General features: G+C 44.3%; 2 protein-coding genes across 7 annotated transcripts in view; one reads left to right on the forward strand and one right to left on the reverse strand.

The window, feature by feature from the left end:
- VPS13B (vacuolar protein sorting 13 homolog B) overlaps positions 1-27,838 on the forward strand; it is a 454,077-nt gene that overhangs the window by 142,652 nt on the left and 283,587 nt on the right. For all 6 annotated transcript variants that reach the window (XM_070748103.1, XM_070748104.1, XM_070748105.1 and 3 more), the window contains exons 21-23: positions 3,625-3,766; positions 5,953-6,083; positions 20,643-20,877. In XM_070748103.1, coding sequence (XP_070604204.1) covers positions 3,625-3,766; positions 5,953-6,083; positions 20,643-20,877 — 508 coding nt within the window. The remainder of the gene's footprint in view (positions 1-3,624; positions 3,767-5,952; positions 6,084-20,642; positions 20,878-27,838) is intronic.
- Positions 1-27,838, reverse strand: part of COX6C (cytochrome c oxidase subunit 6C) — a 336,477-nt gene that overhangs the window by 13,409 nt on the left and 295,230 nt on the right. The window lies entirely within an intron of this gene.

Genomic DNA, 27,838 nt, shown 5'->3' on the forward strand with positions numbered 1-27,838 from the left:
TGACATAAAATCTCTTTCCATTCATTACATGAAGGAATATCCATGTAAAATGAGACTTGAGTTTCCTCTCCTTTTGTGATTCTGGAAACATGATCACTTTCTCTTCCAGAATCATGAAAATCCCATTTCTCAAATATGAATGATTAGGTTGCAAACAGATGGAGTATCTGGGGTCTGGATTCTGCATTTCAGAAGGATTCTGCATTTAGGAAGGAAATTAAAAAAAACAGGATGCATTTGTATTTTAGTGGATTTTTATATTTAATTTACTGTAGCATTTTGTTTATTTGCAGAGATAACAAGACAGAGCTATCAGTTTCTAATGTTTGTTGATAAAGATCCCCCTTCTGCCCGTGATCCAGATATTCCTCAAATAATAATAATAATAATTGAAAAATCATCAAATGATTCAGAGTACAGTTTGTCTCAAAGAGGGAGAAAAAAATGGTACAACATTAAGATCAAGAAGATTGCACAAACTGATTATAAACAACGACGTAATACTCTCAATTTTTGCGGGAATATAGAATTGAAAAATAAAAGTTGAGAATGAGTATGTTAAAATATTTTGGGATTTCCAAATACAAACTCATAAAGTATTGGCTTATAATGCCACCAGATTTAACTGGGGTTGAAAAGAAAAAAATGTAATTTAAAAAAAAAATAAATTTAAATTTATTTATTTACTAAATTAACAACAAACAAAAAATACTTAAAAGAAAACGTGCCCAACACCAATAAAATGTAAATTATTGATGTGGCAATACTAGGGGGTAGTGCAATAGAAGACAAAGAATTGGCTCAAAGTATCAATATCTGAAAATTGAAATTGAAAGATCGTGGAATACGGCAGTTATAGCAGCTCCAGTGATTATTGGCACACTGGATGCTATACCAAAAACTCTTAGGCGCCACTTACAAAATCTGCACACTGAAAAAGTTTCCTAATAGGTTACAACACCTTAGAATTTTAGGAAGGGAGGAATGCATATTTCATTCATTCATTCATTCATTCATTCATTCATTCATTTAATTTATATGCCGCCCAACTCCTGGAGGACTCTTGGCGGCTTACAGGAAAGGACATCTAAAAAGACAATTTAAAAAACCTTAATAAGAAAATGCATATTTTTTTGGGCCGGATATAAAAGATGCATTATTTCATCAATGGCCCCAGGCCTGCTGGCAGAGTCAGGTCTTTAAGGCTTTCCAGTAGAGTGGGAGCAGTACGGATCGCAGGAAGTAGCTGGTTCCAAAGAGCCACTGCTGCCACAGAGAAGGCTCTCCCCTGCAGTCCCGTTAACTGACACTGCTTAGCCGACAGAACCCAGAGAAGACCAACTCCTTGGGCCCTTATTAGCCACTGGGAGCTGTGCGTCAAAGGCAGTCACGAAGATGGTCTGGCCCTAACCCATGTAAGGCTTTATATGTATTGTATTTATTGGATTTGTATGCCGCCCCTCCCCGAAGACTCGGGGCGGCTAACAGCAATAATAAGACAGCATACAGTAATAATCCAATACTAAAAACATAATAACCAACACCTTGAATTGTGTCCAGAGATTGATTGGAAGCCACTGCAGCTTGCGGTGGGATGTGGCTGTACCTTGGTGCACCCACAATAGCTCACATGGCTGCATTCTGGACTAGTTGTAGTTTCCGAATGTTTTCAAGGGTAGCCCCATGTAGAGCACGTTGCAATAGTCTAACCGTGAGGTGATAAGGACATAAGTGACCATGAAAAGAGCCTCCTGATTCAAATAGGGTTGCAACTGGTGCACCATATGAATGCTTCACTACAGAACTAACAGTTGTGCTTTTACATTTTTTATTTATATAATAATAATAATATAAAATGCTACTCTTATTAATATACTGTTAATAGTATATTATTATTTATTTATATATTTATTTATTATTAATTGGATTTATGTGCCGCCGCTCTCTGAGGACTCAGGGCGGCTTAGTAATATTAGTAATGATATGGTAATAATAATATAGTAATATTGGATGACATCTTGGAAGAATATTTCTACTATGAAGAAACATGGGAAACCGAGAACTATGGGCCCTATAACACATAGGGTTACCACAACATTAAAGTTGTCTTCTAGAATTATAGCAAGACTAATACGTGCTAATTTGGGGGGAAAAAGAGCATATTTTTTCAACAGAACAAAAAGGAACTTTCTAAGTTCACATGGCATAAGATCATCTACTTAATGAAAAAAAAAAGATCATTAAAAGCTGAAAAGATTTTTTAATGGCCTAAATACGAAGACTTGTAAATCATTTCTCATAGCTGGATTCAAAAACACTTGGAAATGTTTGGAATAAACGGAAATATTAAAAGATTTTTGGATGAAATTTGCTTCATTGGAAACCACCCTTACAGAAGATGGGAGAAATTTGGGAGAAATAAAACCAGGTCTATTTCAAAGTAACACATTGTCATCATTGCTCTTTGTAGAAGCAATGATTCAACTTACAAATATTCTGAACAGAATCAATTGTAAGTAACAATTCACAAAGAGAGCTCCCCAAATAAACCATTTTTAAAATAGAGATTACCTAAAACTATATTGAATTAGAATCTGAAATTGAGGCTCTGTTAGATATTGTATATTAAATATATAATTTAATAAAGATACAAGAGCAAAATTTGGACAGGATAAATGTTCAATTGGGCAATGAAAGGAGGTAAGATTATAGCAGAAAATGAGTTGTACCTAATGAATGGAAATGTCATTAGACCCTAGGAACCTGAAGAAGGATACAAATATTTAGAATTAATGGAAGCTTCTGATTAATTGCACAGCCAAGTTAAAACATAGATAGTTTAAGTTATCTCAAACAATTTGAGTATTTTTTTTAAACAAAAACTAAACTAAACTGTGTAAATATTGCTAAAACAATAAACGCTTGGGCAGTCACTATAATTAAATATACTGCAGGAGTAATTGATTGGATCCTAGCCAAATTGGACAATCTTGATCAGTAAAACAACAAAATTAATGATCATAAATCATGCACTTCACCTATGAAGTGACATTCACAGATTATATATATTCAGAATTAGATGTGGTGGAGGACTATTGTAAGTAAAACAAACTATGGAATAAGAAAAATATAGTCTGAATGATTACATTGGGAAAAGAAAATAGACTGTGCTTATGGAGCTTCACAAAGAAAGCGTCCAGAAGTAACACGAAAGAGCTAAATTGGAATATAAGACCAAGGTACCCAATTCAAAATCGTATTAAACCACTCCATGGTGAATGTATGTATGAAACTAAAACACAAATGCTTTTTTAAAAAAAAGACTTAAGTTTTATTGTTTTTTATTTTTAAGTGACTGTCAAGAATTAAAAAATGAAACAATTGTATATTAAAATGTATATATTCAGCACTGCATTGGTCTAGTGCTTAGCACTGTAACTTGTATTGATTGGCTTGCATTTTTTTAGTTTTTGTAATTAAACCATTTTATTAACCATTTATTAATAAAAATAATAATACGTTAACTACTTTCTGTAACATGAAAAAACATTTCCTACATGCTGATTTTGAATTCTGAATTACTCATGTGTTTCTTTTTCCCTCCTTTTTAAAAAATTCTGATAGGCTGCACCTGTCTCTCTCGGGACACCTGTCACAAGGAAAAAAGATGATGATGTGTCAGTTGGGAGCACACCGTTGATTAAGCATCAGTCCAATCAGGCTTCTGAATATGCCAGTAGCCCTATAAAAACAAAAACTGTAACAGGTGCGTCTGCTTTAATTCAGTTTGGAATTATGTACAGTGTTCCCTTGATTTTTGCGGGGGATGCGTTCCGAGACCGCCCGCGAAAGTCAAATTTCCGTGAAGTAGAGATGCGGAAGTAAATACACTATTTTTGGCTATGAACAGTATCACAAGCCTTCCCTTAACACTTTAAACCCCTAAGCTGCAATTTCTCATTCCCTTAGCAACCATTTAGATTATTACTCACCATGTTTATTTATTAAAGTTTATTTAAAAAAATATTTATTAAAGGCGGACGAAAGTTTGGCGATGACGTATGACGTCATCGGGCGGGGAAAAACCGTGGTATAGGGAAAAAAACAGCAAAGTATTTTTTAATTAATATTTTTGAAAAACCGTGGTATAGCCGTTTCGCGAAATTCGAACCCGCGAAAATCGAGGGACCACTGTATATAATTTTTATGATTTAAATGATAAAAATTTCTCTTACAATGAGCTTCTGATCATGATTTGCTTGGCTCCAACCAGTCCAGGTTAAATTTATTAGAAGATTACTTCAGTTTTTTTTCCAATTACCATCCAGTTTTGTTATCAGTTAAGCTTTTAAAAAAATACATGTCACATCAAGTTGGTAGTGCTGAAGTGATACCTCAGTCCAGTGAAAGAAGCATAGGAAAGAGACTCAGAGAATTAGTTTTAATTAAGCTAGATATAGGTTAATTGGGAAAATTGCATGGATGGGTTTTTAAAATTCTGCTCCTGTAATGAAGATAATGAATATCTTTCTAGAAATTCAATTCAATTCAATTTCAAGACTCGGGGCGGCTCACAACAGTAATAAAAACAGTATAACAATGGAACAAATCTAATAATAAAATATATAATATATAAATATATATTTATAAATATATAAATATATATTATATAAATATATAATATAAAAACCTCAACAATTAAAAACCATACAGCACATACACATCAAACATGAAATATAATAAGCCTGGGGGAGATGTCTTAGTTCCCCCATGCCTGGCGATATAGGTGGGTCTTAAGTAACTTGCGAAAGACAAGTGGTTCTGATTTCTTGAGACAATCAGATTTGCAATCAACTTTAAAGGCCTCTCAGAGCAGTTCTCCCATTAAAGGTGTATCTAAGGTAATGAAGGCAGGGTTGCTTTGAGTCTTTTTCTCATGCTTCCCCCCTTACACTGTCTGTTATATTTTTCTTCAGTCGATCCTTACTGGAAAATAACTCCATAGAAAAAGGCAAGGAAACATTAGAAAAGATAACGGTTTAAAATGGATAAAAAGGATTGCCTTGAAGGACAGAGGAAAGATAATGATCAAGGCAACGATCAGATAAACAGAACTTGAGCCCAAGAAAATAATTAGCAAAAAGATCTCAGATAAGAGGGAGGAAAAGGTAACAGGATTCCATTATTATTATTATTAGCTAGCTTTTATTACTTGTTCTAATAAAAGTAGCTTAGAGATCTTCAAAGTGCCTGTTTTCTTAGTTTGATTTACCTGACATTTTTGCCAGGGTTCAACCTATCCAAAATTGAAGATAATTGGGAAGTAAGCATGCTTAAAAATTGTAATGTATTTGAACTGTGCAGTACTAGTTTCCCTTGACATAACCAGTAAAATAGTTTTGGTAAAACGCAAGCAAAACATTGCATTTTACTATACAGTGGTAGTTCTGCTTCTTTAAGACCTATAAAGGCTTCAGCATTATAAGACACAATGTGTGGAACAAAATATTTATGAATTATTAAAATTAAGATTATAAGATTTTTTTAAAGGAAATGTATTTTCCAGGGACAACCACAACTCTATACTGATAGGTAACTAATTTCCTTCCTTTGCCTTTGTGTCTTAATTGCTACTGTCGGTCTATTTTTCTTCTAAAGGCCAGAGAAAGATCTCCTTTTAGATGTTCCATTCATGAAGTAAATTTATGAGGAATGGGCTGTAAGCCAAGCAAATCATGATCAAAAGATCAGTAAGAGAACAGAGTTTTAGAACTTAAGGACATTTATAAGCTCTAAATTTGGAGCACAAAGGAGTTTATTAATGCTGGTGAACTCTAAAATTAGGATTCCGCTAGGACTAATTTTGGTTTTACTGGGATTATTAGGTATCTAGTAACATGTACACCGTCTAGCAAACCATTGGGTCTTTCTTTTTTCTTTTTTCTTAACAAGAATCACGACCATTATCAGTACCCGTGAAAGCCATGCTTGGCTCATCTGAAATGTGCAGCAAAAGTCCTGAAGAAAGAATGAAAGAATTTATTAGTGTGGTATGGAATGCAGTTAAGTGCCTTACCCTTCAGGTAAGAAATTGTGGATAGGAGATGAAAGAAAGGAATATTTTGATGTATTTTTAGAATCTTTCATTATTTTGAAATTTCTATGAAATAAATTTCTCTTTTAAGTTTAGGTAGAGAATAATGATGCCAAATTCCGTTAGACGGTCATGGAATAATGAAACCCAATTAATTAAACTTTTCAAAGCAAGTAAGAGTAGAGTTAGATACAGACTGTATATATTCTGTTGTATATAGTCAGCTGTAACAAAACAATGCTAGGGTACAAGCTTTCCATAATAAAACTTTTAAAAATATTTATATAGCATCTCAGAGTAGTTTGTCTGGTTTAATGGAAGACTAGCAATAATAGATTTACAGTATATACCGTTTCAGAGTGTTCTACAGGTTTACAGAACCAGTATATTCCCCCAACAATCTGGGTCCTCATGTTACTGATCTCGGAAGGGTGGAAGGCTGAGTCAACCTTGAGCCTGGTGAGATTTGGACTGCCAGATTGCTGGGCAGTCAGCAGAAGTAGTCTGCAGTACTGCATTAGTCACAATTAGACTGTATTTAATCCACTGTAAAACACTCTACTTGTGGCTACCTTGAAGACCATTTGTGTTATTGACTTCCTATAAATTTCCAAGTACAGTGATACCTCGTCTTACAAACGCCTCGTCATACAAACTTTTCGAGATACACACCCGGGGTTTAAGGGTTTTTTGCCTCTTCTTACAACTATTTTCACCTTACAAACCCACTGCCGCCGCTGGGATGCCCAGCTTCTGGACTTCCGTTGCCAGCGAAGCACCCATTTTTGCACTGCTGGGATACCCCTGAGGCTCCCCTCCATGGGAAACCCCACCTCCGGACTTCCGTGTTTTTGTGATGCTGCAGGGGAATCCCAGCAGTGCAAAAACGGGCGCTTTACTGACAACGGAAGTCCAGAGGTGGGGTTTCCCAGCGAGGGGAGTCCCAGTGAAATCGCAGCATCGCAAAAACACAGAGGTCCGGAGGTGGGGTTTCAAAGACTTCAGTGTTTTTGCGATGCTGTGATTTCACTGAGGCTCCCTTCGCTGGGAAACTCCACCTCCAGACTTCCGTTGCTAGTGAAGCGCTCGTTTTTGTGATGCTGGGATTCCTCTGCTGGGATTCCCCTGCAGCATTGCAAAAACACAGAAGTCTGGAGGTGGGGCAAAATGGGTGAATTTTGGGCTTCCACGCATTAATCGCTTTTCCATTGATTCCTATGGGAAACATTGTTTCGTCTTACAAACCTTTCACCTTAAGAACCTCATCCCGGAACCAATTAAATTTGTAAAACAAGGTATCACTGCATAGCTAGAGGTATATCCTCTGTCCTGGTGCTCCTCGATCTCTCAGCGGCTTTCGATACCATCGACCATGGTATCCTTCTGCGCCGGTTGGAGGGGTTGGGGGTGGGAGGCACTGTTCTGCAGTGGTTCTCCTCCTACCTCTCTGGCCGGTCGCAGTCGGTGTTAGTGGGGGGTCAGAGGTTGGCTCCGAGGTCTCTCCCTTGTGGAGTGCCTCAGGGGTCGGTCCTCTCCCCCTTGCTATTTAACATCTACATGAAACCGCTGGGAGAGATCATCCAAGGACATGGGGTGAGGTATCATCAATATGCCGATGATACCCAGCTTTACATCTCCACCCCATGCCCAGTCAACGAAGCGGTGGAAGTGATGTGCCGGTGCCTGGAGGCTGTCGGGGCCTGGATGGGTGTCAACAGACTCAAACTCAACCCGGATAAGACGGAGTGGCTGTGGGTTCTGCCTCCCAAGGACAATCCCATCTGTCCGTCCATCACCCTGGGGGGGGAATTATTGACCCCCTCAGAGAGGGTCCGCAACTTGGGCGTCCTCCTCGATCCACAGCTCACATTAGAAAACCATCTCTCAGCTGTGGCGAGGGGGGCGTTTGCCCAGGTTCGCCTGGTGCACCAGTTGCGGCCCTATCTGGACCGGGACTCATTGCTCACAGTCACTCATGCCCTCATCACCTCGAGGTTCGACTACTGTAATGCTCTCTACATGGGGCTACCTTTGAAAAGTGTTCGGAAACTTCAGATCGTGCAGAATGCAGCTGCGAGAGCAGTCATGAGCTTACCTAGGTACGCCCATGTTTCACCAACACTCCGCAGTCTGCATTGGCTGCCGATCAATTTCCGGTCACAATTCAAAGTGTTGGTTATGACCTTTAAAGCCCTTCATGGCATCGGACCAGAATATCTCCGAGACCGCCTCCTGCCGCACGAATCCCAGCGACCGATTAGGTCCCACAGAGTGGGCCTTCTCCGGGTCCCGTCAACCAAACAATGCCGGTTGGCGGGTCCCAGGGGAAGAGCCTTCTCTGTGGCGGCACCGGCTCTCTGGAACCAGCTCCCCCCAGAGATTAGAACTGCCCCTACTCTTCCTGCCTTCCGAAAACTCCTCAAAACCCACCTTTGTCGTCAGGCATGGGGAAACTAAACATCTCCCCTGGGCACGTTAATTTATGCATGGTATGCTTGTGTGTGTGTCTGTTATCATATGGGGTTTCTTTTCTTAAATCGTTAAATTTTAATTAATTGGATTGTTGTGACTGTTTTTACATGTTGTGAGCCGCCCCGAGTCTTCGGAGAGGGGCGGCATACAAGTCCAACAAATAAATAAATAAATAAATATAACAAGCAGGAAGAGGGAGATTATGATCCCGCTATATAGAATGCTGGTGAGACCACATTTGGAATACTGTGTTCAGTTCTGGAGACCTCACCTACAAAAAGATATTGACAAAATTGAACGGGTCCAAAGACGGGCTACAAGAATGGTGGAAGGTCTTAAGCATAAAACGTATCAGGAAAGACTTCATGAACTCAATCTGTATAGTCTGGAGGACAGAAGGAAAAGGGGGGACATGATCGAAACATTTAAATATATTAAAGGGTTAAATAAGGTCCAGGAGGGAAGTGTTTTTAATAGGAAAGTGAACACAAGAACAAGGGGACACAATCTGAAGTTAGTTGGGGGAAAGATCAAAAGCAACATGAGAAAATATTATTTTACTGAAAGAGTAGTAGATCCTTGGAACAAACTTCCAGCAGATGTGGTAGATAAATCCACAGTAACTGAATTTAAACATGCCTGGGATAAACATATATCCATCCTAAGATAAAATACAGAAAATAGTATAAGGGCAGACTAGATGGACCAGGAAGTTTTTTTCTGACGTCAGACTTCTATGTTTCTATGTTTCTATATTTCAAAATCTTAGGAAGCCCTAAAGATCATGTAAATGCAAAGGACTGCTAATTTTCTCCTTGTCAAGGGTTGACAACTTCCTGAACCAGCTATAATATAACTTAATACTCCATTAATACTACAGTTTCCAAGATCAGTTTAGCCTAGTAATTACTACAAATGCTCTTTCTTCTTTCTGAAATGTTTGTTGGTGGCATTGTTGGCACAATTTTAAGAAAGTGTGCTTATTGATGAAAAGACAAATAAAAGATGTTTTACCTTCATTTTGTGATAAGCTTTGCTGTGGTTTATTGGGCTTGCATCATAGACTGTTGCATAGACAGTATGATCTTCACAAAATCAAAATAGGGGAAGAATCTATTTCATGAAATTGTAACACTTGTATGTTAAAAAACAAGGAATTGTGTTCAGTATTGGCAAAAGTACAGGTTGCTACCAAAACTGAAATTCAATCCTTGAAACAGAAAAGATGTTACCATGGAAAAATAAAGTAACACTTAGTGCAGCTGTGAAGCATTAATGAATAGAAGTTTTTTTTTTAAAGAAATCATTTGTATATGGTATGGCTTAGAGGATCTCAACCAGATGGTTTCCTTGAACAGGATCTGACCTTCATCTGAGGATTTGTTACTGGGAAATTATTTCATTTTGTCTCCTTTTATTTGTCAGTTCTTTACATTAATGTAAGAATTACTGTTGTAGATTTCTATTGTTATATAAATAATAGTCACATTTTATCTTAAATTTACAGTATTAAACATGTATTTTGGAGTGGGTTTCAAAGTATAAAAATAATGTAATTTATCATATGCCGCATTAATTTACGTCTAAGGATACAGGAATTTGAAGATATTTTAACCTTGTACCTACCTACCTACCTACCTACCTACCTATCTATCTATCTATTTATTTGATTTGTATGCCACCCCTCTCCGTAGACTCGGGGCGGCTAACAACAGTAATAAAAAACAAGCACGTAAATCCAATACTAAAACAACTAAAAAACCCTTATTGTAAAACCAAACATCCATACAAACAAACAAACATACCATGCATAAATTGTAAAGGCCTAGGGGGAAAGAATATCTCAGTTCCCCCATGCCTGACGGCAGAGGTGGGTTTTAAGGAGCTTACGAAAGGCGAGGAGGGTGGGGGCAATTCTAATCTCTGGGGGGAGTTGGTTCCAGAGGGCCGGGGCCGCCACAGAGAAGGCTTTTCCCATGGGCCCCGCCAAATGACATTGTTTTGTTGACGGGACCCGGAGAAGGCCCACTCTGTGGGACCTAATCGGTCGCTGGGATTCGTACCTGTTATGCGGGGCTTCACGTTACGAGCCCCAATTAAGTCCAAAGTATAAATTCAAACACACACGGTTGTAAAGTAAACAAAATTCAGATTATCAACAAGAAAATATGGCACACTTTAAACCAGTCTTTCCTGATACGTTTTATGCTTAAGACCATCCACCATTCTTGTAGCCCGTCTTTGCTAAAAATTATTGAGCACTTAATAGAGAAAACCAAAGGGAGATCTCAGCTGAATTTGATTTTATTGCTTCTAACCAAATTACCACTTAATAGGGGGGCTCCTATGAACATCCTATAAACACTTTAGCTGTAGAGCAGGTATCCACAAATTGTCAAGCAGGGGGGAGGACTAGAAGACCTCCAAAGTCCCTTCCAACTCTGCTATTCTATTCTATTCTCCATTGCATCTGGAAGGAGAGTCCAATATGGGTTATTCTCAATCCTATTGGTCGAGACTGAGTTTAAAATTAACATAATATTAGGCACCGCCCCTTGCCTGCCCCCAGTGAGCTCAGTTTTAAAAACTCAGTCCATGTAACGAGACGTATGAGTTTAGCTAGTAATAAAGAAATTGTTTTAAATTGTTTTAAATTGTTTTTGAATTTGTTTAACCTGTTTCTTTTCTTATTCTTACTGTTTTACAGATGCTGCAGAAGACCAGGAGGGGTTTCTGCCCTCCGAGGGCAGCATCCCCCATCGAATTACCCCAGGAGACCTCTTCCCTCAGAGGGTACCGTCCCAAAAAGGGGTGTCAGCCTGGAGTCACTGGCCTCCGTGGCCAAACTCGGCTGGAAGCCGAAGGTGGGGGGGTCCGCCCCCCCCACTGGGAGGCTTGGGGACTCGGAGTCCACCGAAAACAACATTACTTGCCTCAGCGTCGAGGGAAAGTGAGGCTGGGGCTCATCATATGCTCGGCGGCTGTCTTCAAGCTGCTCGCAGCCCCCGCAGCCGTCAATCAGGAATGAAAGCGGCAAGCTTCAAAGGGATCCGACTCCCATATGTTCGGCGGCTAAGCCGCAAGCTGTTTTACTGCCGCCGCCTGAGTCAGCAATTGATTCCCGGCAGAGCCGAGCCGATCTGACCAGCGAAGGAACGCTAATGTCAGTGGAGGAGGCTGGCGACCTCCCATATGTTCGGCGGCCGCCGGAGCGCTGGGGAATGCGGAAGCATGATCCCCTTACTATCAAGGCTGGCGGAGGGGGCTGCAAGGGCAGTATGCCTGTCAGTCCCCATATAAAAACAGTTGGTGCACCGCGCCCACCATTTTGGCGGTTGGCGGGAACTCCTCCCCCCCTCCTGTATTCTTCCTCGGCAACTGTCAAAAAAAGGCACGAGGAATGGCTGAAAGGGCCGTGAGGCGCATGCGCACTACACTGAGGCCCGGGGGGCCATTTGGAGGACGGTTGTCAGTGAATAAAAAGTGACAGCTGCGTTCCGTGCTGCTCCATTCCTTCTTTCATGGAGATTGCTTGCTAATTGTGAGTACTATGGAGACGAATGCCAATGGAGAGCAAAGTCTCCCTACTACCCAGGTGCCCAAGCCCAAGGATAAGGGGAAGATAAAGGCCAAATCCTCGCAGTCCTCTTCCTCAGCCATCAAGGAGGCCGAGAGGCGGATTCAAGCCCTTGAGCAGAAGTTGGAGGCAGCCCTTAATACGGTTCCTTTGGCCAGGGCTGGACCATCGTTGGGTCTTGGGCAGGCTGCCATAACCACCCCAAGAGCTCATGGGGAGGCCAGAACCGAGATTGATTGGTCTCCAGACCACCAAGTATTGCCTCAGCTACATGTCCCTCGAAGTAGGCCAGGCTCAGCGGGCCAGGAGAGATCAGTGTGGGGATGCTCCCCTCAGCCCAAAGTGATTTCAGCAGCTACCTTCAGTCCTACAGCTGCGGGACTCAGGGCTCAACCTGATACGTGACAGGATATGTCACCAGCCCTTCAGGAGTTAATTACTAATGCCTACTCACAGGGCATAGCAGTTGGAGCACAACAAGGGCCTCAACAGCCAAGGCAAGCCACAAGCCGGGATCTCTGGTCTGCACCGCCCCTTTCAGGTTTAGGATCTGTGACTGAAGAGCCAGTGTTAATGGAGAATAGTGACAAGGACTATGATATGTCAGAGGATGAAACACCTCCAGAACAGCCGCTGGTAGCAGGTCTGTTTAAACAATCCTCGTTCAGGACACTATTATATAAGGCAAAGCAGACAATGGAGTTAAAGGATCAGACTCAACCTTCACAAGCCATACCATCCAGATCCTCTACTCTGTTGAAGGAGCCTAAACCTGAAACAGACCATGTCCCGGCATCAGAGATCTTTGTACAAAGCATTAAAAGACCGTGGCAGTATCCGGCGGCGGCCCAGGGACCATCAGTGGTAGAAAGAAAATTCTACACGTTTGACGATGAAGTGGAGGCCCTGCTTCAGTTCCCCCCTATAGAGCTGGTTGTAACTCTGGTTTCCAACGCTCTGGTTCCTGCTGAGATGGGAGACAATTTGAAGCCAGAGGACAAGAAGGCCGAGGCACTTCTGAGGAAGACACATATGATGGCCGGATGGGGGTTCCACGCAGCAGCGGCTGCATCCTTTTTTATCAGAGCCTCCATAGTATGGATTGAGGATATGCTGTCTCGCCTGGGGCCAGAGGAGGGGAGAATGCGCCAGGATCTTAGTAAGTTGTTGGCAGCGGCGGAATTTTCAGCCGATGCCACCTTACATGCTGCCAAATTCGCGGGCAGAGGGATGTACGCCACCCTTGCATCGTGTCGACTGCTGTGGCTGCGCAGCTGGCAAGCAGACACTAAATCAAAATGGCGCCTGGCCTCATCGCCTTTCCAGGGGTCTCAACTTTTTGGAGACATATTGGAAAAAGTCCTCATAGAGGACAAGGACAAACGAAAGATACTTCCAAGGTCCAAGAGGGGACAAGATCGCCGCCAGAATCCTTACAACCGGCGCCAGTCCTTTCGCTGGGACACTTCACGGTCAAACCAAACGTTTATGCCCTTCTCTCAAGGCAATTTCAACCAAAATGCCTACAGGAATGACCGAGTGCCCTTTCAAGACAGGACAAGAGGATATCAACCAACTAGACGCCCATTTCGTGGTTCCAGCCAGAGGGGTTTTAAATGCCCCAAATGACTTTACCATGACACAGCCAGTAGGAGGGAAGCTCCACCTTTACAGTACCTCCTGGCGTGCCACATCCTCAGACAAATGGGCACTATCTACAGTAACACAGGGACTGTGGTTGGAGTTCATTCAGCCCCCGCCCAACCGATTCCTGCACTGTCCAAGACCACGGAACCCCATCAAAAGGAAGGAACTACACCAAGAAATAAGCCACCTCCTGGAGATCCAGGCCATAGAGCCTGTGCCCAAACACGCAGAGGGCACGGGATTTTATTCTATGGTGGTCATAGTCCCCAAGGCATCGGGGGGGGGGTGTCGCTTAATTCTGAATCTGAAACAGTTGAATCTATACATTCTTTACCGAAGATTCAGGATGCACACTCTGCATACTATCCTAGCGGCAGTGCGCCCTCGGGACTTCCTTACCTCCTTAGACCTGAAGGAGGCTTATCTGCACGTGCCGATCTTTTCACCACATCGCAAGTATCTACGATTCTGTGTAGAGGGGACACATTATCAGTACAGGGCCATGCCATTCGGCCTGTCATCGGCCCTTCGCACCTTCACGAAGTTGCTGGATGTGCTTACAGCGCATCTGCGTGCGCAATCCGTCCGCCTGATGACATACTTGGATGATATAATCATTTTGTCCAAGTCCCAGGCAGGGGCGCACCGAGACCTCCACCTTACGATGAGGATTCTGGACGAACACGGCTTTACAATCAATATTCCCAAGAGCCAACTGGAACCGTCTACAAGGCTCCTGCATCTGGGCTCGATAATAGACACAACTACGAGCATAGTGTCACTTTCACCGGACAGGCAGGACAACATCATAGCCTTGATAACCTCCATCCAGAGACAACAGAAAGTCTCCCTAGCCTCATTGTCCAGGCTGCTGGGGACCATGGTCTTGTGTATAGGGATCATGCCGTGGGCCAGGCATCACATCTGCCCGTTGAAAGGGTTTCTGCTTCCAGCCCAGAGAGCAAAACTGGGCCAGTCATGCAAGCAAATCAGGCTCCCACAGACGGTCAGGAAGTCTTTGGCATGGTGGACTTCGCCAGCCCTGTTTCAGGGGTGTTCGTTCCAGACTCACGATCAGGTCGTCATGACTACAGACGCCAGTTTGTCGGGTTAGGGCGCGCACATAGACCTCCAAGTGGCACAAGGACTTTGGACCAAGGAGGACCCCAGCCCAGTAAACATCAACCTTCTGGAGCTCTGGGCTGTGTTCTTAGCGCTCCAACACTTTGTGGCTTTGGTTCAGGGGAAACACGTGTTAGTCTTAATGGACAATGTGGCAACAAATGCTTACCTCAACCACCAGGGAGGCACAAGATCACCACGCCTCATGAGGGAGGCCATGGCTCTTTTCAATTGGGCCGAATACAACTTGGCTTCTCTATCTGCGGAGCACATAGCAGGCGTCAACAATGTCCAGGCCGATTGGCTGAGCCGAACTACCTTGGACCCCACGGAGTGGAGACTGGATCCACAGTTGTTCCACAGAGATCACGCTTCGATTCGGGACTCCGCTGGTGGACTTGTTCGCCTCTCACACCAATACACAGCTCCCCAGGTTCTATTCTCGGTTCCATTCACCCACGGCGGAGAAAATCAACGCCCTGAGGTCGAGCTGGCCACGCGGCCTCTTATACGCCTTCCCTCCAACGAATTTGATTCAAAGAGTGATAGACTAAATTCTACTGGAGGAGGCGGAAGTGTTGCTTGTCGCACCACATTGGCCACGCCGCCCGTGGTTCTCGGACTTAATAGCTCTGTCGATCTCCCCACCGTGGAGGATTCCAGACAAGATAATCACACTCAGCCAAGGGTCAGTCTATCACCTAGACCCGCAATGGTTTCAATTAGCCGTTTGGCATTTGAAAGGAACAAGCTGAGGGAGCAATCTTTACCAGACAGTATCATTGCCACAATGCAGGCTGCCCGCCGGCCATCCACGTCCAGGATTTATCAGGCAACGTGGTCGGCCTTTTGTAAGTTCTGCAACGAAAAAGATATGGCACCGGAAAGGGCTCAAATAATTACTGTGCTAGAATTTTTGCAATTGGGCCTCGAAAAAGGACTAACTCCAAACACCCTGAGGAGGCAGGTGGCGGCATTGGCAACCGTTATTCAGTTACCAGAATGCCGCTCTTTGGCTATTCACCCTTGGATACGGGATTTTCTCAGGGGTGCTATGAACAAGCACCCTCCACCGCTGCATAGATTCCCAACGTGGGACTTATCCCTGGTGTTGAAGGCTCTGACTGGTCCACCCTTTGAGCCTTTGAGATCCATCAAGCTCAAATTTCTTTCCATCAAGACGGCCTTTCTAGTGGCTATCACATCAGCCAGACGTGTATCGGATTTGTCTGCATTATCCACCAGACCAGACCTTTGCATCTTTTATCCGGACCGGGTGGTCCTACGTTTAGACCCGACCTTTCTTCCTAAGGTCAATTCGTTATTCCACAGGAAACAAGAGCTGATCTTGCCGGACTTTTGCTCGCACGGAAGCCACCCTACAGAACTTAGGTGGCACAAACTAGATGTTAGACGAGTGGTGAAGATCTACATTAGAAGAACCGAGTCCTTTAGGAAGTCTGAGTCGTTGTTTGTCTCTTTTGCAGAGCCAAAAATGGGTCTGGGCGTTTCTCCCAGTTCAATTAGCCGATGGATCCGGGACTGCATAGGGGAGGCGTACAAGGCTAGAGCTCAGACACCCCCTCAAGGGGTCACGGCGCACTCTACTCGCAGTGCAGCCACGTCAGCAGCTTGGAGAACTCAAGCCTCGATCGAGGACATATGCCGGGCTGCAACTTGGACGACACCTTCTACGTTCACTAGACATTATAGGCTAGATGCCTATGCTTCAGCTGAGGCATCTTTTGGGAGGAGGGTATTACAGAGGGTGTGTTCCTTTCCAGCTTCCCTGACTTAACAATCTCCCTCCCATTTAAATTGGAACTTGGGTATATCCCATATTGGACTCTCCTTCCAGATGCAATGGAGAAGAACCGTTGTACCTACCTGAACGGTCTTCTCAGTGCACTGGAAGGAGAGTCCAAACCCACCCAGCATTGGATTGTTTCAGGGAAGCTGGGTTCGGTTGGTTTTGGTTAATGTTATATATATTTATATATTTGGCTCAATAAAATTGTGTTGAATTATATTACCTTTCGTTTTTAAAACTGAGCTCACTGGGGGCAGGCAAGGGGCGGTGCCTAATATTATATTAATTTTAAACTCAGTCTCGACCAATAGGATTGAGAATAACCCATATTGGACTCTCCTTCCAGTGCACTGAGAAGACCGTTCAGGTAGGTACAACGGTTCTTCTATTCTATTCTACTCTATTCTATGTCTAGCATGGATTTTGACCACCTCAGATTCCCTAGATCCATGGTAGCAAACCTATGGCATGCGTCCAACAGCTAGCACCCAGAGTTCTCTGCAGGCATGCGAGCCGTCACTCAGCTTAGCTCCACCGTGCATGCACGCATGCCTCCTGCTGGCCAGCTGATTTTTGGAATGTGTGGGAGAGGCAGGGGGCAGGCGGGAGATGTGTGCGCACGCACGGGGAGTCCTGCATGTATGTGTGTGGAGGCGGGAGTTGTGTGTGCATGAATGGGGAGAAGGAGGAAAATGGAAGTGGTTCCCCCCTATGGCCTGTTTTTTGTTCCAGGAGGCTGCTGGGAGGAAAATGGGGGATCATTTGTGCATGCGCGGGGGCGGGGAGGTATGTGCATGCATGCCTGGGGTGCAGTGCATTATGGGTGCTGGCACATGCGCACACTGTTGCACGCACCTTGTTGTGCGCACGCTTGCGCTTTCGGCAGAAGAAAAAGGTTAGCCATCACTGCCCTAAATCAATCCTTGTATTTGGATCAAACTAAAAAATTTTGGTCTCTGTTACAACTCTCTTATTAAAAATAAAAATCATAAAAAAACAGCTTTTCTTTCTAAAATAGTAATATAAATCAACTTTAATTATTTATTCAGTTTTTACTGTATTATATTAACCTGACAAACAAATCTGAGATAGAATTATCTAGATCAGTGATTTTCAACCTTTTTTGAGCTGCGGCACATCTTTTACATATACAAAATCATGGGGCACATTGAGCAGGTGGGGGGGGGGGGTTGTAAAAAAAAGTTTGGACAAAACAATTCTCTCTCTCTCTCTCTTCCTCTCTTTCGCTCTATTTCTCTCCCTCTCCCTCTTTCTCTCTCTTTCTTCTTCCTCTCTCTGTCTATTCCTTTCTTTCTCTCTTCCTTCCTTCATCTCTTTTTTGCTCACTTTCTATCTCTCCCTCCTTCCCTGCCTCTCTTTCTTTCTCTCTCTCTCTCTCTTGCTTTCTTTCTCTCTCTTTCTCTTTTTCTTTTTCTTTCTCTCTCTTTTGCTTTCTTTCTCTCTCTCTTTCTCTCTCTCTTGCTTTCTTTCTCTCTCTGTCTTGCTTTCTCTCTCTCTCTCTTTCTCTCTCTTGCTGAGCTTCACGGCACACCTCACCATGTCTCACGGCACACTAGTGTGCCGTGGCACACTGGTTGAAAAACACTGATCTAGATCATATTTATCATATAGTTAAATTATTTAGTGCTCAGCCCTCTATATTTGGGTATCAGCTTTATGAGGACAAAATAAGGTTTTTAGGAGTGTGTTACAGGTATAACTTATTCTTTATGAATTTTGTCTGTCTCATCAACAATTGTTAAGTCTAGCAGGTACTTAGTTCAAATTTGACATGTGTTGATATGTCGGATTCCTGAATGGAAATATTATTTTTAAAGATGGCATGCCCATTTTCTTCTCTGAAGGTTGATTTCCTAGATTCTTTCACTTCTTTCTTTTGTTAAGAGGAAAGCTGGAAGCTTTCTGGTTTTAGGGGGTGTTGTTTTTTTAAATCTAAACATGAGGCTAAATTGCCCAGGAGATTATGTTGGTTATTGCATTCCATGTGCACATAGCTACAGAACACAAACAGTGCTAGCTGTATGTGGTTTTGGCAATAATGAAAATATTTGGCAATATAACAAAGGTGGTATTTCAGCTGCATTTCTTGAGAATGATGAAGTCTTCATAATACACGAATTCATTCTCTGTGAACTTCAAAGAAACGGAAAAATTGTCACTAAAAGAAGCAAGATTTGACCAAGATTTGAGTCAGTTCTGAAGTCTTAGTTTATGCTATCAGAAGTCAACAAACTACAAATTGATTTTTTTGATCACATTTGCTGTGAATATACTTTATAAGTCAATCATCTTCCTTGGGGAAAATGTGTGAAAAGGCAGATAGGCATGTTATTCTGCCAGTTCTTTGTAGAACTTTTCTGAGATAAACGCACACACACTGAGATAAACGCACACACACACAAATACAGATCACATTGTGTGATAATTTTCTTTTCATTTAAGCATTAAAAAAACCCAATTTTGATGCTTTTCCCCCTATGAACCTTAGCTACAGGACTAGAGTAAGTACAGTATATTTATTTATTTATTTATTTATTGGATTTGTATGCCGCCCCTCTCCGGAGACTCGGGGTGGCTAACAGCAATAATAAGACAGTGTACAATAATAATCCAATAATAAAAACGATTAAAAACTCATTAATATAAAAACCAAATATACATACAGACATACCATGCATAAAATTGTAAAGGCCTAGGGGGAAAGAGTATCTCAATTCCCCCATGCCTGGCGGCAGAGGTGGGTTTTAAGAAGCTTACGAAAGGCAAGGAGGGTGGGGGCAATTCTAATCTCTGGTGGGAGTTGGTTCCAGAGTGCCGGGGCCGCCACAGAGAAGGCTCTTCCCCTGGGTCCCGCCAAGCGGCATTGTTTTGTTGACGGGACCCGGAGAAGACCCACACTGTGGGACCTAACTGGTCGCTGGGATTCGTGCAGCAGAAGGCGGTCCCTGAGATTATTTGGTCCGGTGCCATGAAGGGATTTATAGGTCATAACCAACACTTTGAATTGTGACCGGAAACTGATCAGCAATACAGTGGTACCTCATCATACGAACTTAATTGGTTCCAGGAGGAGGTTCGTAAGGTGAAAAGTTCGTAAGATGAAACCATGTTTCACATAGGAATCAATGTAAAAGCAAATAATGTGTGCAAATCCTTCAGGAAAATCCCAAACTTTAGAAGGGAGGCAAACAGAAGGCAGGGAGGAGCAGCTAAAGGGGGCGGGTGGAAGAAGCAAGGCTAGGCTAAAGGGTGAGTGGGAAGGAAGAAAGGCAAGGGGGGCGCCCCTCCCTTTTCTTTCTTAAAAAGACACCATTTCAGTGCCTTTGCAAGCATGCAAAATCTTTACTCCTCCAAGCTGCCCCTCCCTTTTCTTTCTTAAAAAGACACCGTTTCAGTGCCTTTGCAAGCATGCAAAATCTTTTCTCCTCCAAGCTGCCCCTCCCTTTTCTTTCTTAAAAAGACACCGTTTCAGTGCCTTTGCAAGTATGCAAAATCTTTACTCCTCCAAGCTGCCCCTCCCTTTTCTTTCTTAAAAAGACCGTTTCAGTGCCTTTGCAAGTATGCAAAATCTTTACTCCTCCAAGCTGCCCCCCCTTTTCTTTCTTAAAAAGACACCATTTCAGTGCCTTTGCAAGCATGCAAAATCTTTACTCCCCCAAACAGCCCCTCCCTTTTCTTTCTTCAAAAAAGGGGAAAAAAAGAAACCCCTTCATCCCAGCAGCAGCTGCTTGAGTTCGTAAGGTGAAAATAGTTCGGAAGAAGAGGCAAAAAAATCTTAAACACCGGGTTCGTATCTTGAAAAGTTCGTTAGAAGAGGCGTTCGTAAGATGAGGTACCACAGTATTGCCTTTCATCCTTACGAATGTTTGTTTAAAAAATGGCTGTTTTTTGTCTTTCAGTTGGAAGTGCAGTCCTGTTGCTTGTTCATTCCCAATGACAGCCTGCCATCTCCCAGTACCATCGTGTCTGGTGATATTCCTGGCACCGTCCGTAGTTGGTATCATGGGCAGACGAGCATGCCTGGAACTCTTGTCATTTGCTTACCCCTTATAAAGATTATGAGTGCAGGGCACAAGTACATGGAGCCCCTCCAAGAGATCCCCTTTGTGGTGCCAAGACCTATACTTGAAGAAGGTAAGAGATAACAAATTCCAAAAGAAGGAGTGTTTAAAATGAGGTACTAATTTCTTAGATGAATTGTGTAACTTGATATCAACATCCTTCTTTAATCTTTTCAAAATGCTTCATTCTTTTTAAAATGCTTGATCAGATTTTTTTTTATTACTTACTTTTTAAACTTTTTTCATTTTTAAGAAACAGGCTCTTTGCATGACACAAGAATTAAATAAAGGGGAATATTTGTAGCTTGGGGTTGAAATGGGTGTTCTCTGAGTTGTTTTCTGACGTTTCATTAGCCAAACTAGGTAACATCATCAGCAATGTGGTAATTGACAAAATTGAACGGGTCCAAAGACGGGGCTACAAGAATGGTGGAAGGTCTTAAGCATAAAACGTATCAGGAAAGACTTAACGAACTCAATCTGTATAGTCTGGAGGACAGAAGGGAAAGGGGGGACATGATCGAAACGTTTAAATATGTTAAAGGGTTAAATAAGGTCCAGGAGGGAAGTGTTTTTAATAGGAAAGTGAACACAAGAACAAGGGGACACAATCTGAAGTTAGTTGGGGGAAAGATCAAAAGCAACATGAGAAAATATTATTTTACTGAAAGAGTAGTAGATCCTTGGAACAAACTTCCAGCAGACGTGGTAGATAAATCCACAGTAACTGAATTTAAACATGCCTGGGATAAACATATATCCATCCTAAGATAAAATACAGAAAATAGTATAAGGGCAGACTAGATGGACCATGAGGTCTTTTTCTGCTGTCACACTTCTATGTTTTTATGTTTCTATGTAATGAAATGTCTAAGAAAACAACCGTACTCAAAGGAAGGAACCCTTGCCATTCCAAGAATTAAACCCAGATATCTCCATGCAATCAATGCCTTTATTTTAATGTAGTTGCACTATACTTAAGGTGAAATTTGACTAGCATATTTCATATTTTTCATAGTTAACTCCCTCTGCCCAGAAACTAAACAATACATTACTACATTACAGAAATGTTGTGGAATACCAGACTACAGTGGACGAGGTTAGACTAAACACTGTTAATAGTGCCTCATTTTGTAAAAGTTTTAAGATACACTTGAACACATATCACATGTTCTAATGTATCCTTTTTAAAATACATTTTTATTGAAACTTTAAAACGAGTAAAATTGATGCAAACTAGAATAAAGAAGAAATTGAAAAGAAGAAATAAAAGGGGAAGCTAATACTATACAACAAAAAAGGTAGGAAAGTTAGAAAAGAAGGAAAAAAGAAAGAAAAAACGCTTCTTTAAAGCAGTTGTCATTTTAATTTACCTTTAACTCTAAAATGTCTCTTCTTTCTGTAATCTGTCCTAAAAATAATTGAAAGCATACGTTTATTTTCCCCCTTCTCCCGTTTTATGCAAAAAGTCCATAGGGGGTTTCCAGTCAGCAGTAAGCATACATAATTGTCATTTCTGTAATCAAATAGATTAATCTTGGCCAATTCTACCATCTTCATCAACCATTCTCCACTGCTTCTGGAAGGAGAGTCCAGGATGGGTTAACCCTCAATCCTATTGGTAGAGACTGAGTTATAAATTAATAAATTAACATGTTAATTAGGCACCGCCCCTTGCCTGCCCCCAAGGGCTCAGTTTCAAAAACTCAGTCTTTGGAGAGACATATGAGTTTATTGTGTAGAAAAAGTATTTAGAATAAAGTTAATTACATGTGTAAATTCTTTGATTAACCTGTTTTCTTTGTCTTTCTTGTTTTTCAGGAACTGCCAGACAGGACGGGGTCCTTGCCCTCCGTGGGCAACACCCCCATCATTTTCCCCCGGGAAACCTCTTCCCTCAGCGGGTACAGTTTTATGAAGGGGGTTTTCAGCCATGGGTCACTGGCCTCCGTGGGCAGACCCGGCTGCAGCCGAAGGTGAGGGGGTCCGTCCCCCTCACTGGGAGGCTGAAGGGGAGTCGCCCAGAGAGATCTTTCTCCCCTCAACAGAAGAAAAGCGGAGGAAATCGAGGCGGCCCAGCAAGATTGACAGCCGATTCCGGCCATATGTTCGGCGGCAGGGAAAAAGGCCTCCTAAGCCGCTGCCGAAGCCGCCGCCGCCGCGCCGCTGCCGAAAGCCGCCGCCGAAAGCCGCCGCCGAAGCCGCCGCCGAGCATATTGCCGGCTTATTTGTTTTACGCGCGCGTGCGCGCACTCGGGGCACGGTCCCCTGGGATTGCCGGTGGAATAACTCCTTTGTGCTAGGGAGGATATCGCGGCGGCTGGCCTTACTGTGGCTCAGGGACCTAAGGTTTTTCCTGAAAGCCAGTTTCCTCACTGATGGGGCAAGGGCGACGCATATTACCGCCCCATTTACTCGCAGCCGCCATTTTGGGCAGGCAACGGTTGCACCCGTTTAGGCGGGAAACCACCCCCCCCCTCCGTCCTTTGGGCCTTCATAGGCCTGTCAGTGACGTATTATCGCCCGAGGGGGTGGAGCGACGAGCAAGGTCTCGTCAGCAGTAGGCAGCCATTTTTTTGCTGCATTCTGTGGAAAAGCTTCGTGTATACCACATAGGCAAGCACTCGGCTGTTTTCTTCTAATTCATTGAGTTTGATCGGTTCTGTGAGTACCATGGATCAATTAACAGTTGGTGGGGAGCAAGCAGTGACATCAGCCCCTCCCCCCAAGGCTAAGGACAAGGGGAAATCTAAGCCCAAGTCTTCTCAGGGCCCATCCAATTCGGCATTCAGGGAAGCTGAGAAGCGTATCCTGGCGTTAGAGCAACGTTTGGAGTCAGCCCTCCATGCTCCTTCTCTAGCCTCTGGAATGTCTCTAAGTCCTGCACCTTTACCAGGACCTTTGACTCCCACTTCTGTGGCTCCAGAGGGCTTCCTACCGGGAAGGGATTGGTCCCCAGATCGCCAGGCCATCCAGCAGGCTCATCATCCCCTGAGTGGGCCAGGTTCTACAACTCTATCCAGGCCTCTGTGGGGTTTTTCACCCCAGGCCAAGGCAGGGCCTTCAGCTACATTCACCCCTACTGCTGCTGGGCTCAGATCTCAGCCTAGTACTTGGCAGGACCTGTCACCAGCTGTCCAAGAATTGGTTAATAATGCCTATTCCCAAGGCATAGCAACAGGGGTGCAGCAATGTCATCAACAGCCAGATCAATCTCAGAAACGGAATTTGTGGTCTGCACCGCCCCTTTCAGGTATGGGGTTATCAGAGGAACCATCCTGGCAGGAGGGTAGTGAAAAGGACTACGACTTCTCTGACGATGAGACTTTACCTGAGCAACCATCTGTTCCAGGACTCTTTAAACCTGCCTTGTTTCGCATGCTGTTACACAAGGCCAAACAAGCGGTGGACCTGCCGGGAATCGCAAAGCCCGCAGAGACACCCAGATCAACTACATTGCTCAAAGAACCTCAGCCTGAAACAGACCATATTCCGGCATCAGATATTTTTATTCAAAACGCAAAAAGGCCATGGCAACACCCAGCGGCTGCTCAAGGCCCATCAATGCTGGAGCGCAAGCTGTATGCATTTGATGAAGAGGTTGAGAATCTTCTTCAGTTTCCCCCAATTGATCATCCAGTGGTAAATCTGGTGTCAAATGCCATGGTTCCAGCTGAATCGGGGGACAATTTGAAGCCGGAGGACAGGAAGGCAGAGATCCTCATAAGAAAGTCACATTCCATGTCCGGCTGGGCATTTCGGGCAGCGGCCGCTGCTTCTTTTTTCAATCGAGCGTCCATCGTTTGGATTGAGGAAATGATGTCCCGCCTTGGACCGGAGGATGGCAGGATGCGGCAGGACTTAAGTAAGCTGTTGGCCGCAGCGGAGTTCTCGGCGGATGCCACTCTCCACTCTGCCAAATTTTCAGCAAGGGGGATGTCCACCAACTTGTCCTCCAGACGTTTATTGTGGCTTAGAAGCTGGCCAGCCGACACTAAGTCGAAGTGGCGCCTGGCTTCCTCTCCCTTCCACGGAGCTGATCTGTTTGGAGAAGTTCTCGATAAGGTCCTTGTCGAGGATAAGGACAAACGGAAGGTCCTGCCCAGGTCCAACAGACGGCAGGACAGGAGGTCTATGCCTTACAACAGGAGGCAGTCCTTTCGCTGGGACAATTCTTCCGCAACAGGTCAGACCCAGAGGCCATATTCTCAGGGACGTTTCACCCAAGCCTCTTCCTTTCGGAATGACCGGGCCGGCTTCCAGGATAGAACCAGAGGCTATCAGCAGGCTCGATGCCCTTTTAGAGGTGCAAGCCAGAGAGGCTTCAAACGCCCCAAGTGACTTCGACAGCAATCAACCGCTAGGGGGGAAGCTTCGCCTCTACAGTGCCTACTGGCGTGCCACTTCCTCGGACAGGTGGGCAATAGCCACGGTGTCTGGAGGCCTAAGGTTGGAGTTCCTTCAGCCCCCACCCAACCGTTTCCTCCAGTGTCCGACACCAAGGAATACAACCAAAAAGAGGGAACTGTTTCAAGAAATACAACATCTGTTGCATATTCATGCTATAGAGCCGGTTCCACAGCACGCCAGGGGGACCGGTTTCTATTCCATGATCTTCACAGTTCCAAAGTCGTCGGGAGGTTGCCGTTTGATCCTGAATTTGAAGCAGTTAAATCTGTACATTCTGTACAGGAAATTCAGGATGCATTCGTTGCAAACCATCCTGGCGGCAGTTCGCCCCCAGGACCTTTTAACATCACTGGACCTGAAGGAGGCGTACCTGCATGTGCCAATTTACCCACCTCACCGAAGGTTTCTGCGTTTCTGCGTCGAAGGCGTCCACTATCAGTACAAGGCCATGCCATTCGGCCTTTCATCGGCGCCAAGAACCTTCACCAAACTGTTGGACGTCCTCACGGCGAGCCTACGCGCACAATCGGTGCGCCTGATGGCCTATTTGGACGATATTGTGATCCTGTCCAAATCTCAGGCCCAGGCCCAGCAGGATCTCGCCCTGACAATGAGGACCTTGACGGAGCACGGCTTCACCATCAATGTGCCCAAGAGCCAGTTGATTCCATCTACCACGCTCCTACACCTGGGCGCCATCATCGACACGACCTCATGTACGGTGTACCTTTCCCGAGACAGGCGGAAGAACATCATTTCTCTCATTTCCTCCCTTCAGAGGGACAGGAAGTCGTCCATGGCCTTCTTGTCCAAGGTTCTGGGAACTCTGGTCTCCTGCATAGGGATCATTCCATGGGCCAGACACCACATCCGAAGCCTTCAATGGTTTCTCCTCCCGGCACAGAAGGTCAGGACAAGCCATTCCAATGTGCGAGTCTGCCTGCCAAGGGATGTGAAAGAATCCCTGGCATGGTGGGCCTCCCCAGCCTTGTACCGGGGGCTGTCGTTTCGCACTCACGACTTACTCACACTGACGACGGATGCCAGCTTATCGGGTTGGGGAGCGCATATCGGTCAACAATGCGCACAAGGACTCTGGTCCACGGAGGACCTCAACCCGGTGAACATCAATCTTTTAGAGCTAAGGGCAGTCTTTCTGGCACTCCAACACTTCACCCTTCTAGTACAGAACAAGCATGTATTAATCTTGACGGACAATGTCGCGACCAAAGCCTACCTCAACCACCAGGGGGGTACCAGGTCACGACGCCTCATGCAGGAGGCTTCAGCCCTCTTCACCTGGGCCGAGAGGAATCTGCAATCGTTATCAGCAGAGCATATCGCAGGAGTGGACAACACTCAGGCCGATTGGCTGAGCAGAACCACGCTCGACCCAACGGAATGGAAGCTAGACTCGCAACTATTCCGGATGATCACGGAGCGCTTCGGCACGCCTCTGGTGGACATGTTCGCAACGCACAACAATGCGCAACTCCCCAGATACTATACCCGCTACCCCTCGTACAAAGCGGAGGGGGTCGATGCCTTAATTTCCAGTTGGCCACAAGGTCTCCTCTATGCCTACCCGCCGACAAAGATTCTGCAAAGGGTCGTCGACAAGATTTTGCAGGAGAAGGCAGAAGTAATTCTGGTGGCCCCGTACTGGCCGCGCAGACCGTGGTTTTCAGACCTAGTGTCCCTCTCAGTCTCCCCGCCATGGAGGATTCCGGACACGAAAATATCCCTCAGCCAAGGATCAGTCCAACACCCGGAACCCCAGTGGTTCCAGTTGACCGTCTGGAGATTGAGCGGGGCAGATTGAGAGACCATAACTTGCCTGATGACATTATTTCAACAATGCAGGCAGCTAGGAGGCCATCCACCTCAAGAATATACCAGGCCACCTGGTCGGCCTTCTGTAAATTCTGTCAGGAGAACAACATGGACTTGGCGTCAGCTTCAGTGTTACAGGTATTGGGGTTCCTCCAGGCAGGTTTGAAGCGAGGTTTAGCTCCAAATACCCTCAGGAGGCAGGTCGCAGCTCTGTCAACTGTTATTAGAACGGGAGAGTTTAGGTCCTTATCTTTCCATCCTTGGATAAAGGACTTTCTTAAGGGTGCTGCGAATACTAATCCCCCACCAATTCATCGCTTCCCGTCATGGGACCTGTCGCTGGTGCTAAAGGCATTGACCGGTCCACCGTTTGAACCACTAAGGTCCATAGCAATTAGGCTCCTTACTATTAAAACGGCCTTCTTGGTCGCGATTACATCGGCCAGAAGGGTTTCGGACATATCAGCTCTCTCCATACGTCCAGATCTTTGTATATTTTACCCTGACAGACTGGTTTTAAGGTTAGATCCAACTTTTATACCTAAAATCAATTCCCTGTTTCACAGGAAACAAGAGATAGTGCTACCTGACTTTTGTACTCATGGGCACCATCCGTTAGAACTCCGGTGGCACAAGCTGGATGTCAGGAGAGCGGTCAAGATATATATTAGAAGGACAGAGTCATTTAGAAGGTCTGAAAGGTTGTTCATCTCTTTCTCACAGACTAAATCGGGGCTTGGGGTTTCTCCCAGGTCAATCAGTCGTTGGATCCGCGAGTGTATTGCTGAGGC

Source organism: Erythrolamprus reginae, chromosome 3 (assembly GCF_031021105.1).
Source record: "Erythrolamprus reginae isolate rEryReg1 chromosome 3, rEryReg1.hap1, whole genome shotgun sequence".
Lineage (NCBI taxonomy): Eukaryota > Metazoa > Chordata > Lepidosauria > Squamata > Dipsadidae > Erythrolamprus > Erythrolamprus reginae.